At 57.2% G+C, this 17,525-nt stretch overlaps 1 protein-coding gene across 3 annotated transcripts; it reads left to right on the forward strand.

The window, feature by feature from the left end:
- The first annotated feature begins 4,041 nt into the window (after positions 1–4,041).
- LHX5 (LIM homeobox 5) lies at positions 4,042–11,857 on the forward strand. 3 transcript variants are annotated; one of them, XM_027661732.1, is made up of 6 exons: positions 4,042–4,272; positions 6,065–6,288; positions 6,873–7,058; positions 7,560–7,837; positions 9,044–9,209; positions 10,253–11,857. In XM_027661732.1, the coding sequence occupies exons 1-6, from the start codon at positions 4,100–4,102 to the stop codon at positions 10,618–10,620; spliced, it is 1,395 nt and encodes a 464-aa protein (XP_027517533.1). In that variant the 5' UTR covers positions 4,042–4,099; the 3' UTR covers positions 10,621–11,857. The 3 variants fall into 3 exon arrangements, with proteins under 3 accessions (XP_027517533.1, XP_027517534.1, XP_027517535.1); XM_027661733.1 differs by having other exon boundaries at positions 7,005–7,058; XM_027661734.1 differs by lacking the exon at positions 6,873–7,058.
- Positions 11,858–17,525: the final 5,668 nt, after the last annotated feature.

The raw sequence follows: 17,525 nt of genomic DNA on the forward strand, positions 1-17,525 counted from the left end.
CGCAGTCACTCAGAAACGCCTATGGCCCGGCGAGGAGATGCTTGCTGGGTTTGTTTAATGTTAAAACCTGCCCCGTCCCCCCTCTTACCGGGGGAAAGGAGGGGAGCGCGGGGGGAGCAGCCTCGCCCGCCGGAGGAGCGCGGAGCGGCGCGGAGCCGCCGCCTCCCACCGCGCCCGGGCTCGGCATCCTCGGGTCGGGCAGAGCCGCGGAGCCCGGCCCCGCTCCGCGCTCCTCCGCGCTCCTTTTCACCGCGTAGGTCGCCGCCTACAACCCCCCCAAAATAGTTGGAAATATCTACAAAGTCGGCGGCGGAGCATCCGAACAGATAGATAATTAATTACAAAACACAGGGGGAATATGCAAACCGCGTATTACAAATTCTACAGGGCTTAACTGATTGGAAACAGATTATTATCTTGTTTGTCTTTTGTCTGTTTCACTTATCCCTCTGCCGTCTGTTGTGTTGTAAGTTGATACACTTTATTCTTGAAAGGGGATTTTTTTTTTCCTTTAATAATATAGTAAATTCCATCAACATCTTGTATAAGCGACGCTGCTTCTCCACGCATTACCCTGTTAAAACACAAAAGGTTTATTAGTTACATATAGGCGGTATTATGGGGCCTGAATTACCATCTGTTACCATGGGGGAATGTGACTGGGAGGGGGGTGTGTTGCTTGGGGCTTTTGAGGTGTTTGGGTTTTTTTTTTTTCCCTCCTCCCCTTCCCCTTGGATTTATTTATTCCTTGACTTTCAAACGAAAAAGGGAGCGGGACCCCTCGGCATCGTCCCCCTGAATGAGGGACCCCAGCTGGGGGTCCCGGCTCGGTGGCAGGGAGGACTGGGGAAGCACCGGGCGGCCGGGAAGGGGACCACGGGTGTGTTCGGGGCCGTGGGATCGGGACACGGGGGCGCGCAAGGCCGCGGGAGAGGAGCGCGAGTGCGCGGGCACAAGCGAAGGTGCGGGTGTCGCCTCCCGCACCCTCCGCGGATCATCCGTGCCAATTAACATTATCCGTACGATTATCCATAGGAGCGCCTCACGGCGCGGGACGTGGCGCACACACACACACACACACTCCCGCACTCCGTGGGTCAACCCCGAGCCGCCCCCCCGCGCCCGCCTTCCTGCGTGGGACGGGCAGCCCGCGGTGCCTGCGAGCGGGGCTCTGCCGCGGGCTCACGGCCACGCGTGTGCGTGCGGAGACGGTCCTGTGTGCGGGCATATTCCCCCGCACAGACACGCGTGCCGCCGCCGCTCTCCACAGACTCCACACGCTCATCCCGCTGTGTTTCAGCCACGCGGGTTTTCTCCGCGGTGCGGGGTCGGAGCGGGGCCTGCCCGGTGCTCCCGGAGCTCCCCGTGCCCTGTCCCCGCTCTCGCTCTGCCCTCGGGTCTCGTCCCGAAATCCGTGCAGGCTGCGGCATGAGAGGCCCCCGCACATCCCCACACAGTCCCGCGGCTTCCAAGTGCCCCAGAAGAGCCCAGGGAATCCCGCAAACTCGGGCAGAGCCCGACGGGAGCGCGGCCGCGATCGGTCGCGAATATTGTCCCTTCTCCTCCTCATTCCCGTGCCTTCGCCTTTCTTGCCCGTTTCTCCCCTTTTTAGCTCGCCGCAGTTTTAATTTTCTTTCTTCTCTCTTCCCTGGATTTTTTCCTTCTGTCTTTGTTTTATTTCTTTTCCCTCCTCTTCCTTGCTCACTCGGTCTGGCGCTTTTCCCTCGCGCTTCCTTTTTGGTTTCAATTCTTTTCCATTCTCGCCGTTCTTTATATTTCTTTCCTCAGTTTAATTTTCCTCTTTCCTTCTTTTTTCTTCATTTTCCCCCGTCTTATTTCTTCCCTTATTTATTTGTATTTATTTTTAATTTCGTTCATTTATTCCTTTTTTCCTTCTTTTCATTTCTTTTATTTCCCCTTCCTCTTCTGTTGTTTTTCCTTCCGTTTCATCTTATTTCCTTCCTTTTCTTTTTAGTTTCCGTTGATTTGTTTTTCTTCACTCTCCCTTTCTCTTTTACTTCCTTTCCCCTTCTCTATATGTTTTTCCGCACACATTTTTCTCTTTTTCCTTCTGTGATTTTTTGTGGGTTTTCTCTCTTTATTTCCCTTTTCCTTCTCCCCCCCCCCCCCCCCCCCCCCCGAATCTCTTCTCTCTCTGTATTTTCTTAATTCGATTCTCTCTCTTTTCACAAACGCCCACGGGCACGTACAAAACGTCCTCCCCTTCCCGCCGATACCCTTGTGCCGTGGCGGGTTTGTTAAGATTTTGGGGTGGATTTTTTTTTTGCCAGTACCAGGAGGATTTCCCGGCTCCAGGATGCTCCGCGGCCGCGAAATGCTCCGGGCCGGAGCGAGGAAGAAAAAAAAAAAAATATGTATATTTTTATATACAAAATTTTAGATTTTAGCTGGAGAAAAAGACGGAGAAGGGGAATGGAGGTCCGGCCTTTACCTGCCCCACCGCCTTCCTCCTCTTCCCCGCACGGCCGGACCCCAGGGCCACCCCGTCCCCTCCCTAAATCCCCGGGAAATAGAGGGAGAGGCGGCGGGGCCGCCCCCCACACCGACCCCGCTGGGACCCCCTGGATGGGGCAGCAGCTCCCCGGCCCCAGGCTGGATCCCCCCCCTCATAACCTCCCCCAGCCGGGTCTGGTCCTGCCCCCCGTCCCTCCCGCGGGTCACAGCTCCGCCGCACCTGGAATTAAAGAGAAAACACAGTGTGGGAGGGGGGAGCGCCCGCCACCCCCCCGGGCCACCCCCCGGGCCACCCCCCGGGCCGCCCCCTGCGCCCTCTCCCCCCTCGGAGCGGGGAAGGGGCGGGGGGGTGCGGCGGGCCCGTGGGACAAAGGCGGGGGGGCGGTCGGGGGGCCCGCATACCTCCGGGGGAACTTTTCATCCCGCTAAGCTGCGGGAAGGAGCCCCCGACCCCCTCCCCGTCCCCGCCAACCCCTCCCCCACGAAATCCACCCCCTCTCTTTTTTTTCCCCCACTTGTTGCTCTTCCAGACAAAACCATCTTTCCCCCTTGTACGAAACAAATATAAACCCCCCAAAACCAGGTGATGCCGTCCCCCGGAGCAACTCGGGACCCCCCGATTCCTCCCCGAGCATTCCTTTAAAAGAAATAAAAAACAAACGAAAATAAAAAAATCAAAGGAAAAACTGTGGGACGGCGGTTTTTTGGCGGTGCCCCCCCCGGCCCCCCAGCCAGGTGCGTACTCACTTCGCGGCCCAGGTACAAGCCACCCTCAACAATAGAGGCGCGTTGTTTTTTTCCCTCTGTGCCAAGCACAAGGCTGGAGCCAATTTAGATATGCTATAAATTAAGAGGTTGCCATGGCTACCGCCCCGCCATTGGCAGCATCCCGGGTGACGCGGCCCGCGACGTCACCAAATCTGAATAAGGATGCGCGAATTACTAAGGCGGGGGACAAAGCTGGCGATGGGGACAGCATGAGAGTGGCGGCGCGGCGGCGGCGGAGCACAGCGAGGCACCGGGGCTGCCGGCTGCAGGGGGGGGTTCATGCACCCCTCCCGCCGCGCCCGCTGCCGCAGAGCCCGCCAGCAGCGCGGCCGCCGCTCCGGCGGCTCCCGGGCCGCTCCGCAGGCACCGGAGGGGGATTTGGGGGGGCTTGTAGTATTATTGTTATTATTATTTCTCGGGGGTGGTTTGGATTATTTTTGGGGGGGGAGTCGTTTTTTCCCTCCCGTCGTCGAGGCTCCGGAGAGAAGAGGGGGAAGAACTTGACAGCCGCCCCGCTCCCCTCCCCTGAATTTTTTGTTATTCCCTCTTCTATATTTTTTTAATTTTTATTTTATTTTATTCGGTTTTATTTTGCTTTATTTTTTTATTTTGTTTTTATTTCCCTTTTATTTTGTTCCTTTTTATTTTATTTCTTTTCGTTTAATTTCGTTTTATTAAATTTTTTATTTTATTATTTTTTTCCTACAATTTTTTTATATTTTATTTTATTTTTTATTATTTTCCCCTGTTAGCGGGGAGGGGTTTTTTGCCTTCTTTTTTTTTTTTTTTTCCGCCGCCGTGTGCCGGCGCGGGTCTGGCTTCTCCTTTTGCGCGTCTCCATCCCCCGGCGGAGGTTATGATGGTGCATTGTGCGGGCTGCGAGAGGCCGATTTTGGACCGGTTCCTACTGAACGTCTTGGACAGAGCATGGCACATCAAATGCGTCCAGTGCTGCGAGTGCAAGTGCAACCTGACCGAGAAATGCTTCTCCAGGGAAGGGAAACTCTACTGCAAAAATGACTTTTTCAGGTGAGTCGTCACCCCCCACTCCAACCCCGCCAACGGGCAGCGGAGGGCGCGGAGATTCACAACGAGCCCGGGCTCTGCTGCCTCCCTAGGGTCTCCTCGGAGCTTTAGGGAGCTCAGCTCCCCTCCTGTCCCTCCCTGCTGGGGCTCCACACCGAGCCTGCCCCGCCGCTCCACGGGGCAGCGATGCCCGGCCCGGGGAAGCCCCGAGGGGGACCCGGTGGCTGCGCTGCGGCCGCTGCTGCAGCCTGAGGAGGGGGCAGCGAGGCTGCACCCCCCTCCCCAATCTCCCCATGACCTTCCTCGCAGAGCCCCGGGCCCCGCTCCGCCGGTGCCGCCGCCCGCCCCGTCGCGTCAGGCCCCGGTGGGCACCGCGGCTGCTGCCCCATGTGTGTGTGTGTGTGTCCCCCCTCCGGGACCCGGCCTGGCGCTCCTCGCCCCCCTCCCGCGACCACAGGCCCCTCTGAAATCGGTGGCCAAAACCTCCCCCCACCGTCCCCCCGAGGGGACCCGCATCTTAAACGCCCCTAATGACCGCGATAAGGTGCCGCTGAGGAAATTAGGGGCCGGGATGGGAACGGGGGGGGCAAATGACTTATGACTCCTAATGCTCTCACTACATCAACGTCACGGGGAGCAGGGAAGGAGGCAGAAGTTGTGCCGCGGCCGGAGGGGGAAAAGGGGGGACCCTACTTGGCGCCCCGGGGCCTGGTAGTCCAGGGGGACCTCGGGAACCCCGCAGCGACAGCCCCCGCTCCCGGTTCTGGAGGCAGATTTTTTGTCTCTGTTTGGTTTTTTTGTTTGGTTGGTTTGGGGTTTGGGGTTTTTTTGTTGTTGTTCTTTTCTTTTTTGTTTGTTTGGTTTGGGTTTTTTAGTGGAATTTTTTTGTTGTTTTCCTTTGTTGTTATTTTAAATTATTTTATTTTGTTGTTGTTGTTTTGTTGGGGGTTATTTGGGTTTTTTTGTAGGGTTTTGGTGTTTGTTTTGTTTTGTTTTGGAGGTTTTGTGGCTTTTTTTATTTGTTTGCGTCTATTTTCTTTTTCCTTTTTTTTTTTTTTTTTTTTACCTTGGGAGATCTTTCCCAGCTGATTCAGATTCCCTGGAAATATTTTTTTTTTTTTTAAAAAAAGGCACCTCCTGATGAAAAAACAAACAAACAAAAAAAACAACCAAACGAACAAAAAAAACCCCAAACCCACTCTGGGAAGGAAAAGATAATCGGAGATTTCCAAAGCGTTCTCCTCGACCTGGAAGAATTCCCTCTCGGGAGAGAGGGACGGGCTGGGGACCAGACGCGGCTCTGGGGACCCCGGGCTACCTTGAGGAGCTCAGCCCCCTCCTCCGCCCGTTGTTCCGGGTGCGCGCTGCCCCTCGCACCCGCCTCTCCCTTTTCCCATCTCTTTGGCCGTGATTAGCCCCGTTTTCTCCCCGGGATTTTCAGGCCGTAGCCCTCCCGGGGAGCACCGGCTTAAAAGAAATCCTCCCCTGCGGAGCGTCGAAAGGACCCCCCGCCATCCCCTCTCCCCTCCGGCCCTTCAGGGGCCAAATCCAGGCGAGGATGCTCATGTGGGATCACCCCAGACCCGCACTCTCCCCGCAGCCCAGTGCCGGGGCTGCGCGGGGATGAAGGCTCTCCTCATCCTCGCCTCATCCTCGCCTGCTCCCCCAAATCTTCCAGGGAGAGACCTGGAGGATCGGGCTCCCGCGGTGGGATTTGAGGAGGGGGATTCGGTACAGCTCACACACAGCCCATCGCCGCCGGGGCTCCAGCTCTCGCTTTTCTCCCCTTTCCCAGGAGGTTTGGTACCAAATGCGCCGGCTGCTCCCAAGGGATCTCCCCCAGCGACCTCGTCCGGAAAGCCCGGAATAAAGTCTTTCACCTGAACTGTTTCACCTGCATGGTCTGCAACAAGCAGCTCTCCACGGGCGAGGAACTCTATATCATCGACGAGAACAAATTTGTTTGCAAAGAGGATTATTTGAACTCTCCCAGTTTGAAGGAAGGCAGCCTCAACTCAGGTACGAGCGGCTCAGCCCGCCGCACCGCACCGTCCCTGCTGCCGGCACCTCCCAGTGGAGGCACCTCCTGGCAGGCAAGGAGGTTTGGATTTGTGGGATGAGGGGCTGCACCCCGCGGCCAGCCTGACCCTCCCCCGGTAATCCCTGCCACCGGCACCGGCAGGAGCGGGCAGCGCCGAGCCCGCCAGGCAGCAGCCCCGAGCTGCCGGTACCTCCCGGCGGAGGCATCTCCCGGCCGGGAAGGAGGTTTGGATTTGTGGGATGAGGGGCTGCACCCCGCAGACAGTTGATCCGCGTGGGGAGGGAGGGATTTGCGGTGAAAGTTTTCAAAGCAGGCGGAAGCCTCTGTGATACCCCCTCCCCGCCAGGGATGCGGACACGCGTGGGATGAGCTCTTCCCCCCCTCCCCGCCTTTTGGCTCTTGCCCCACGCACGGCCCCTACGGCAGCGGGGATGCGGGGCGGTGGGGAACCAGGACCACCCTCCGGATTGGCTCGGGAGACCCCCCCACCCCGGAGCCCCCCCTGCGAGTATGCCCTGTCCCCCCGCGCCGTGGGCCTGATCCTTCGCCTCCTTTCACCCAGAGGCAAAGCTCCCATTTGACTTCCTTGGAAGCTGTCTCTGCGTCAGGAGAGCAGGGCCAGGCCCCCTCCTGCTGTCCCAGCCATGCCGGGCGCCCCTGCTCACCCCCTTCCGTGGGCTCTCTCTCCGTCCAGCACCCGGGGCCGGATCCTGCCACGCCAGTCAGTGGGGCCGCTGCTGTGAGCGAGGCGAGTAGAGCTTGGCCTTGGGGGGGTGCTGGCTGCAGGGTCCCCGGGGGAGGGATCGGTGGCTGGGGGCGGAGGGTGAGCCAGGCTCAAGGCAGTGACTGGGGACCCCCCAAACCCCGAAAGGGACCGGTTTCATTTTTCCCAGCGGCGCATCCCGCTTCCCAGTGTAAAAGGCGCAGGGGGGAGAGGGGGAGTGTGGGGGGCTGCGGTGGGCCTGGGGGATCGCCCCCTCCCCAGCTCCCCCCGGCTGGCATGACGCAGTGCACAGGGCCGGATCGGGCAGCGCTTGCCTGGAGCTCTGCGTGATGTTGGGGGGATGTTGCTTTAGGGGTATCAGGGGGGCAGAGGCCATCTGCACCCCCTACTGCTCTCCAGCACCTTCCAACTCCTCTCCTGGAAAGCAGCTGAGCTGGATGGGCCGGGGAGGGCAGAGAAGAGGGGGGTCAACCTCTCCCTTAAGTCATCCGCCCCCCTCCTTTCCTCTCTGGGTCTCCTTTACAGTGTCCTCATGTACAGACAGGAGTTTGTCCCCGGATCTCCAGGACCCCATGCAGGACGACACCAAGGAGACGGACAACTCGACCTCCTCGGACAAGGAGACCACCAACAACGAGAACGAGGAGCAGAACTCGGGCACCAAGCGGAGGGGGCCCCGCACCACCATTAAAGCCAAGCAGCTGGAGACCCTCAAAGCTGCCTTCGCCGCCACCCCCAAACCCACCCGCCACATCCGAGAGCAGCTGGCCCAGGAGACCGGCCTCAACATGAGAGTCATCCAGGTAGGAGAGCCCCAGGCTGCCGGGAGGGAGGAGAAGGGGTTGTGCTAGGAGCCCAGATAGTTCAAGGCTGTGACAGTTTCCCCCAGGTGCTGGAAAAGGGTTGGGACACCGAGACTGTTCCCTCAGGGAATGGGGACAGGGGAACGCCATCTGTCCCTTGCGAGTGTCACCCCAGGTCCAGCCCTGCTCCCACCCCCGTTCTCCCGTGGGTGAGCGGGGATCCCCCACCCTGTGTTTTAATACACCCACCCCATGGGAAGGGATGAAAACCATTCCCAAAACGTCAGCCTGCGTGGCTTCCCGTGGGGCCGAGCAGGATCTCCGGCGCGCCAGGAGTTGGATGCTCCAGACTTGTGGGAGCAAGGAGCATCTATTGCTCTCTGCAGGCAGCCGGCGCTTTCTTACCGCACTGCCCCTGTGAAGAAAATCCCTGCGGAAATGTAGGGATTAATGGGCTTTAATAGAGGCATTAATAGGGGAGGACTCTCCGGCTTTGCCGGTAGCGGAGCTGCGATTCCCGACTCCCGGCAGAGGGGAGCAGAAGTCCCGCAGGAGTGTGATGTGCTCGCTCTCCCGAGCTGCCCCATCCCTGGGGGAGTGGGACAATAATCCAGACACCCCACCAGGCTGCTGAGGCGTGCGGTTCGGATTAGACGATGTCCGTGGAGAGGCGGCCGCATCTCCCCTTTTCCCTTTCATTTCCATCCTCACTGCCGGCTGTTCTGACTCCCTGTCTGCTGCCGCAGGTGCTTATCTCCGCGCTTCCCGCTTTCCGCCTGCTTCTGCCGCGATCCACAGTCCTACCCCCTTTCTGCTCCCACTTTTCCTCCCTTATTTCCCGTATCCACAGGGGAAATTTCTCCCTCCTGTATTTTCCGGCTGGCCTCTCCTTTGCAGGGAGAGATAGGCTGAGGATGTGCATGTGGGGATACAGGTGGGGACGAGACGGGCAGGATTCTAATAAACCTTGTTATTTGGGGGGGTGCGGGGTCCTCATGCACTTTTTTGGGGGGTATAAGCAGCAGGAAGAGTGGGGGCTCACCGTCACTAAAAAAATACCCAAAATGTTGAAAAACCCAGTGTGGGTGCAAGATTTCCAACACTTCCCCTGACCAGATTTTGGAGGGGGTGGGATGGGATGTCCCTGCCCCAGAGGGGTCCCCACTCCCCCGTTCCCGGTGGGCACTGACACCGGCCCGGCCACAGGTCTGGTTCCAGAACCGTCGGTCGAAGGAGCGGCGGATGAAGCAGCTGAGCGCGCTGGGCGCCCGCCGACACGCCTTCTTCCGCAGCCCCCGCAGGATGCGGCCCCTCGGCGGCCGCCTCGACGACTCCGAGATGCTCGGCTCGACCCCCTACACGTACTACGGAGGTGAGGGACCGGCCGCGGGGACCCTGCCCTGTGTGTCCCCCTTCCCCTTTTGTTCCTCCATGTCGCGCTTCTCCAAGGATTTTCCGCTTCTCCCGCCCTCGCGCACACACTCACGGCCGCATCCCCGCACCCGCAGCCACGTCCACGCACCCCCGCGCCCCGCCGGCATTGCGGGGCCCCTCTCCCGCGAACAAAGCCCCAGCTGCGGGGCTTTTGTCCCCCTTTCAGGCCGCATTTGTTCCAATTACCTCGCGGGGCCCGCAGCATATGGAAGGTCACTGCTGCCCCCCCGCCGCCCCGACGGGACGCGATGGGCGCAGCGGGGCGGCCCCGCGCCTCCCTCTCCCCCCGCTCCCCACAGAGCCCCCCACAAAAGCCGCATTTTCAAAGCCTCCCATCTGACCAGGGGCTTTCCAGGCACCCCTTGCTGCCCTAAAGTTAGTTTCTAGATCCCTTCCAGGCTGCTTAAACTTACGTATAATTTCGCCATTATATATATATATGTGTGTGTGTGTGTGTGTGTGTTCCCCTTTTATGTATATATTTTCCCATATTATATGCATTTTTCCAATTGTGTATATATTTTCCTCATTCTATTATATTATTATATATTCTTTCTATTATATTATATATTTTTCCCATTACATATTTTTCCCATTGTATATTTATTTACCCCCATTCTCTTTATATATATTTATTCCCGTTCTCTTTATATGTATATATATATATATATTACTTTCCCCCACTAATTAAGCACTAAACGGAGCCCATTTTCACCCCCTCAGCTGTCCCAGACCTGGGTTCCTCGCCTTTCCCTCCTCCAATCTGGGCAGGGAGAGGGTGATGGGCACGGCAGCCCTTAGGACAGGCTTATTTCTCTCAGGCTGGGCTCGAAGTCCTACCTGGCTCTTTGGGCCCCACATCCTGGGAGCCAGTAATATTTTGGAGGGGACAGGACAGGGCTGGGATGGGGTGCAGCAGGATTTTGGAAGGTCTTTGGCCCCAGGGGACGGGATCCATCCTTTTTCCAACCCTTCCCACAGATTACCAAGGTGACTACTACGGACCGGGAGGCAACTATGACTTTTTCCCCCACGGGCCGCCCTCCCAAGCCCAGTCCCCGGCCGACTCCAGCTACCTTCAGAACTCAGGACCCGGCTCCACACCCCTGGGACCCTTGGAGCCCCCCCTAAGCGGACACCACTCCTCAGAAAACCAAAGGTACACGGATATGATCTCGCATCCCGACACCCCCAGCCCCGAGCCGGGGATGACCGGCTCGCTGCACCCCATCCCGGGGGAGGTCTTCAGCGGGGGGCCCAGCCCCCCGTTCTCCATGTCCAGCAATAGCGGCTACAGCGGGGCTCTGTCGCACCCGAACCCGGAGCTCAGCGAGGCGGCGGTGTGGTAGGCCCGGCGTGGGCACGCGTGTGTGTGTGCAGGGGGAAAACGCCCCCTTCGTCCCCCCAGCCCACGCGTGTCCCCCCGTCCCCTCACCCCGCACCAGGGCGCATCACATCACCACCGTCGGACAAAGAGCCCCCTCCCGTGCCAAAACGCGTCCCTGCATCCCCCCTCCACCCTCCCCACCACTGCACCCCCCGGGACCTTGGGGCCACCCCGCTACCTCCCCCCTCCCGGCACCTTCCCCCCAGTACTTGGGGGGGCAGCAATGAATGGTGCCCAGCCCTGAAGACCCCCGCCGGTGTCGGGACCACCTCTTGGACCAAAGCTGAACTCGCCTGGACGCAGGTCCCACCGCCCCGGTGGCACCAGGGGAGGAGGGGCTGGGGCAGGGCTCCCCCCTGCTAATTAGCATCCTTTTTAATTGTCCCCTGCCACGTCGTGGGAGGGGGGGAATGGGGAACAGCAGGAATAACCCCCGCGGCCCCTCTCCCTGCCCTTATTTTTATTGTTCCCATTTTATCCCCAAGGAGAAGGTGGGTTTGGACACGGTTTTTGGTGATGGGGAGAAGGGGGTCGTGGGGGGGGCCAGGCCCAGGGCTGCCCCAGTGACTGGCTGAGATTGGGCTCCCACGTGGTGGAAAAGACAGCAGAAAGAGGCAGAAACAGGAAAAACACAACAACAAAAAAACCCAATAAACCCCAGAACTAAACCAACTCAACCACAACAGCAGAAATTACACCCGAGCCTCGATGCCGAGTCCCACCCCAACAATTCCCAGAGGCTCCGACAATTTAAGGATGTATTATAGTTTTTGCTTCTAGTTTCTTTATTTTGTATAAAGGAGAAACAAATAAAGTATGTTTTTGTGTTTACTGATTATTTATTGTACTTTAGTCATCGGAGGCTCCGAATTTTTCTATTTTGAAGGCAGGGAGGGGGTGGCACCGGGGAGGGGGGTGAGAGGATAGAGAGGGGGCAATAAAAAAAGGAAGGAGAATGGAAAAGGAAAGGAAAAAAAGTTGTTTTCTGAAAGCGTCGTGGGTTTCCTGTCCCCGCTGCCTCTTGCAGAGGCTGTTAGTGTGAATGGCTCTTGTTGTTCAATGTGAATAAAAAACCTTTTAGTTACCTACTGTTCGGTCACCTGTCCCTTTCATTTTATTTTATTTTATTTTATTTTTGTGACAAGACCACGAGCGCTGCTGGCAGGGCTGCCCTGCTCCACCATTGCCCCCCAGCCCTGTGTGGGGTCTGGGGGAGCAGCCCCCCATCACTCCCCTGGGTGTAACAGGTGCCGTGGTCCCTGTACCAGGTGATGCTGCTGCATCACCCACATGGTACCCCAGTGCCCCCATTCCCCCACTCCTCCAGCTCTCTGGCACTGGGAGGGGGCACATTACCCAGCTCAGCACCTTCCCCCACAACAGACAGCCCAATGCACGACTCCTTTCTCCCGGCTGGCACGCGTTGTTTGAACCCCCCAAGGCCCATCCAGGCAGCCCAGGGGCACCTACAGCCCCTGGCACAGCATCCCCACGGAGCAGCCATGGGGGTCAGTAGGGCTGCTGGAGGGGGACACCAACAGGGGACATCCCAAAGGGATGCCATCGGCAGCTTTTACCCCATCCGCCCCAGGGGGCACCGAGGGCAGCAGGGGGGTCTCCTCCCCCAGCACCCCAGTTCACCCCCCTCTTCTCTCATGATTCCTGTCCCTCGATTTCTGAGGTACAAAAATAAAAAGTCCAAGGCAGGCTGCAGCTCTGAACCAATATTTAAAATGCAAAATCATGGCAGAGGTTTTCGCCCCCCCTTGTCTTGCAGTAAAACGATATAAACAGAATAAATTACCTTCCCTTGCTGGCTTACGAGAGTCCCTCTCTCCTGACCTGAATTTTAAGTCCTGGCTCGGTTGTAGCACGGAGCACTGATGATTTATGGAAAGCCAGCCACTTCTCTGCATATTTTCTCTGTTCAGCCAAGTGGTGGAATTTATCCTTCCTATACCATTACTGGCATTAATAACAGAGTGGCCAACAAGCCAGGCCGAGCCTCGAGAGACCCCTCAGCCGGGAGCTGGGACCATCACAAAAACACTGATCTCCCACCATGCAAGGCACCTTCTCCCCTTTTCACAGGTGGGGAAGCTGAGGCAGGAGCACAGCTGGCTGCTCCCCTCTCCTCCAACCCTTCCAGGCTGTCAGTGTTAGCAGGTAATGGGGGTTTTTTTAAGGACAAGGCAATGTGTTGGTAAGTAACCCCACTCCAGCATCACTTTGAGGAGTATAAAACGCAGCACAAGGTCATTCACTGAGTGAACACTGGTTGCTGCAACTACTACTACTATTACTATTACCGTTATTATTATTATTATTATTATTAAAAAACTAAAGGCATAAACCTGAGGGCTGTTTTCAATCTGCTGCAGCACCCCATCTCTGGGACTCAGGGCGGGACAGGCTGCAGGAGGGATTTGGGATGATGCTCCAAGCTGCCGCATCCCAGGCAGTGCAGGCACCCGGGGGCTTGGTGCAGGAGGATGGGGCTCACCAGGAGCAGCCACCAAGAGCAGGGATGATCCCCTGGCTCAGAGGACCTTCACTGGTTGGGACTCACAGCTCAGAGCTGGGTGCAGGAGCCAACCCTGGGGTTGGGGTCCCCGTCACCCCAGCAGTCCCGGGAAGGCACCAGCACTGTTAAGCCCGGCCGGGGATCTCCGCCCATAAATCACCGCAACAAGCGCGGCCGCGCACCTTGTTCTTGTCTGACCGCAGCCAGCACGGCAGGAACGGCAGAGGAGTGTAATAATTAATAATCATTAGAATAATAATGTATAAAGACAGTAGCAAAGTAATTAGTCAGAGAGGGAGCGCTTGCTAATCGAGGTGGGGAGTTCCAGCCCAAACAACTCGGGGAGGAGCAGGGGAGGGACAGGAGGGGGATGGAGGGTTGGTGGGGTGTAGGGGAGGATACCTGGCATGTCCCAGCGGAAGAGTGGGATGTGTGGACGCCAGTTCCTCCTCTCAGCAGAGGAAGGACCCTGGCTCCAGCCCTGCCTGCAATGTGAGCCACAGGTTCGTCTGCCCCGCGTGCCTCAGTTTCCCCATCCCTGCATGGGCGCTGTGTGCTGGAGAAGGCTGTGGGAGGAGTCGAGCCCTTCTTGGCAGCCTGAAAGGCAGGAGAGAAAGAGGGGAGGGGGTGGCTGTGTCCCCCATGAGAGTAGGAGCAGCACCCTGCCCATGCCGCGCCCACACTCACCTCCTGGCAGAGGTGCCCGATGCCCCAGATCTTGAAGGAGCCCGTGGGCTGGATGTTCTCCAGCTTCATGAAGACTTTGGTGCCCACTGCCTTGGAGAGGGGCAGGCTCTCCAGGATGGCTGAGATGACATGGAAGGGCTTCTGGCCCCCACCAGGCTGGGCTGCCATGGCCCTGGTGATGGATGCTCTGCCAGGGAGAGGTGGTGGAGTCGTGAGTCCCTCCCCACAGCCCCTGTGCTGACCCCAGTCTTGGTGCAGGGCACAGGAGCCCCTTGGGAAGGACAGGCCTGTCCCAAGTGCCCTTCCCAACTCTGGGATGTAGGAGCACTTATGGGGTCTCCCTATCAGAGCCCCAGGACAGGCTATGCCACCCCCTCTTCCATCATCCTGGTCCCCACATCCCAGGTGTCTCCAGGTGCCCTGTGCACGCCCTGTCCCCTAACCCAGCCAGACACAGTGCTGGGTGTCCTCCTAGAGACATGTGGTCCCAGCAGCCAAATCCCATCAGCCTTTGAATGCCCAGGAGAGAAGATGTGGGTGCCCAGAAGATGGAGGAAGAGGAGAGGCAGCTCCCAAAATATTTTGAGGGTCCTTAAGGTTTGCATTTGCTGTTTTTGGGTCCCAGCAGATTTTAGGACTTTGCCCATTTGATCCAGACCCCCAGTGTAGCCAGGGCAGCTTGCACACCCCAAATCCCCACTCACTGCCTCCAAAGGAGCCATCACACCACTATACCCACCCTGCCAAGCCCCTCACCCCAAACCAGCCTGGAAACCTGTCCAACCTGCACATCCCAAGGGATTCAGCCCCTCCAGCTGGGTGAGTCCCCCAAGATGAGCCCCCTCAGCTGGCTATGCCAGCCACTCTGGGGAGGGTCAGGAAGAGTCTGGGTAGGGGTGACACCCCTACAAAGGTGTCCCTTGATCACCCCGTGGAGAGGAGTTACTCCAAGGACCCAGCCAGAGCCTGGTCCAGACCTGAGGTCCTGCAGCCCCCAGGTAAAACAGGCAGAGACCCCCCCCTTTCCTCTGAGACCCCTTCTCATCCCCCAGCCCCAGTGACCACCCTCAGGGTGAGAGTCCTACCTTCTGTCTCCAGTGGGTGAGGAGGAGGAAGGTGGGATCTGGAGCAAGGTCCCAGCCCCGCAGGTTTCTCTGTCCCTCTGCCCAAGCTGGAGCAGTCTGAAAGCAGAGGTTGCACGGGAATCCCAGCAGGGAAACACCACACAGCAGCTGGCACAGGCACAACACAGCCAAATGGGATGCACTGGGAACATCCCCACCCTCTTCAGTTCTGACCCACTGCCAGGCAGACAGCAATAAAACAGAACCCAAAATATGTGGGTTTGGTCCCCTTGTTACCAAATGAGGAGCTAAAAGTTATGATTAATGCACCGGGTATCTGAATGCACGGGCTTGCTTATCAAACCCATATCAGACTGGAACTGGAGGGCTTAGAGCTGTGGCTGTAGATGAACATCTCCATATCAAACAGGACCAGGACTCTCAGTTAGGTAATTGAGGGCAAACAAGTCCATATGAGGAAACAATTAATATGCTAATAAACTCAGAGAAGTAATTAACATAGTCCGGCCTTCTTATAAGAAACAGGTTGAATATCTTTATAATGAAAATAAACCACTAATTCGAGGGTGTGACAGGAAGAACTCTCTCTCATATGCCTGGCGCTGAAAATAAAGTGCAAATAAAGCTTTCTAATACTACAAAGAGTGTTAGAGAGTTTTAGTCCCGATTTTCAGTGACACCTTCACCCAAACTCTACCTCAAAGCTCCCCTGGGAGCACTCTTGCTGACAGGCACCAAACGAGGCGAGAGCACCAGGGCAGCCCTGCTCCTGGTGGAGCTCCTTTGGCTCCATCCCTTCCCCAAGGAAGGCAATGCCAGGCTGTCACCCCATCACTTCCCTTGGCCAGAGTCCCTGGGTGACACCACCGTGGCAGCTGCAGTGATATTTAACAACCTTTTGGGTTTCCACTTCTAAGAAAATAAAGAATGGAAGACAAGCAGCATTTCCAGCATGCCCTGTGCTTGGCACCAATGTGCTTGTCCCTCCTTCCTGCTCCTTCACTTGGTGATGATCTCCTATCTGCCAGAACTGAGGCACAGGGATCCCCCGAGCAGCTCCCCCTGCCACAGGAGCCCACACACCACAGGGACATCAGGGGACACAGGTTCTGCCACCCCCACTTTACCTGCAACCCCTCCCCACACAGTGGGCTATGGACACCCTGCCTTGCCCAGTGCACCCATCCCAGATTTTGGGATGCCAAACAGCACCCCAACAGCCCAGATTGCTGCATCCCACCCCCCTGCAGACCCCACGGAGCCCCAGGGGCCCCCAGTCCTGCTGGGAACCTGGCACCTTCAAAGCCCTGCCGAGCCAGCACATTAATCCCCCACTAATGACCTCGTTATTCCTAACAAGGCAGATCAAGGGAGCTGCTGCCCAAGAGGATTTTGCACCGGGGCTTTTAGGGATGGGGGCACACAGGTGCCTGAGAGGGGAAGAAAAAAGGGATGAGGATGGTCTCCCACTCCTGCAGGGAGAGCACTGGCGCTTCCCCATTTCAGCAGCTCTGCCCCACACCGGTCCCCAGCCTGACGCAGCAGCAGAGAACCCTCCACAGCCTGCACCCCAAAAGAGCCCGGCCTGGCTGGGCACACACCCTCCCACCCGCAGAGAAACAGGATCACCCTGTTAATGGGGAGGGGGGGCAAGACCACTGTGTGAGCCCAACCCTCTGAGCAGCCACCTGAGAGTCCGGCAGAGAGCAAAGCACCGCCACCGCCACAGAGCGCTTTATTTGTCACAGCCACACCAGCTCACTGCCCTCCTCTCTGCCCCGGGGGCGAGCCCCAGGATCCCAGGACCTGCTTTTTTCTGGGAAGAGCCCCCCAGGTCAGGTGTCAGCACCCAGGGACAGGTCCTGGGACCGGCAGGGAAGGGGCACGGGGAGGGCTCAGCCCCCTGCGCAGCACAACCGGGACCTGAGAGGCAGAGAGAGCCAGGGGAGGGCGGTGTATCACAGAGCTGCGGGCACGCCACACCCCCCAAAGGGATCCCCCCCAGGACAGACACCCACGGACGGACGGGATCGAAAAGGAGGGCAGGTCACCGCTATGGAGGGGGCGGAGCCGGCGAAGGCCACGCCCCCGAAGCGGCTCGGCGAATGACTGTGGTGGGTTTGGGGGCGGGGCTTCGACGAGGCCACGCCCCTCTGCATGAATTGGGCGGGGTTTGGGCGGGGCCTTGATGTGACCACGCCTCTGTAGGCGGAGCTTTGGCGTGATCGGCTTTGGGTAGCGGGAGGTTTTTGTAGGGACGGGGCGATGTGTTGGTAAATAAACCCTTCCCAGCATCATTTTTGAGGAGTATAAAGTGTCATTCACTGGGTGAACATTATTATTATTATTATTATTATTATTATTATTATTATCATCATCATTATCATTATCATTATCATTATTATTATCATTATTATCCTTATTATCATTATCATTATATTTATTTATTATATTTATATCACTATATTAATATTAATATTTTTATGTTGTTAATTATTATTGTTATTGTTAAAACAAGTTTTTCAAAAATAATATTATTATTAAAATATTTTATTATTAAAATAATATTAT

The sequence above is a fragment of the Corapipo altera genome, unplaced genomic scaffold (genome assembly GCF_003945725.1).
Source record: "Corapipo altera isolate COAL_440 unplaced genomic scaffold, ASM394572v1 150, whole genome shotgun sequence".
Classification (NCBI taxonomy): Eukaryota; Metazoa; Chordata; class Aves; order Passeriformes; family Pipridae; genus Corapipo; species Corapipo altera.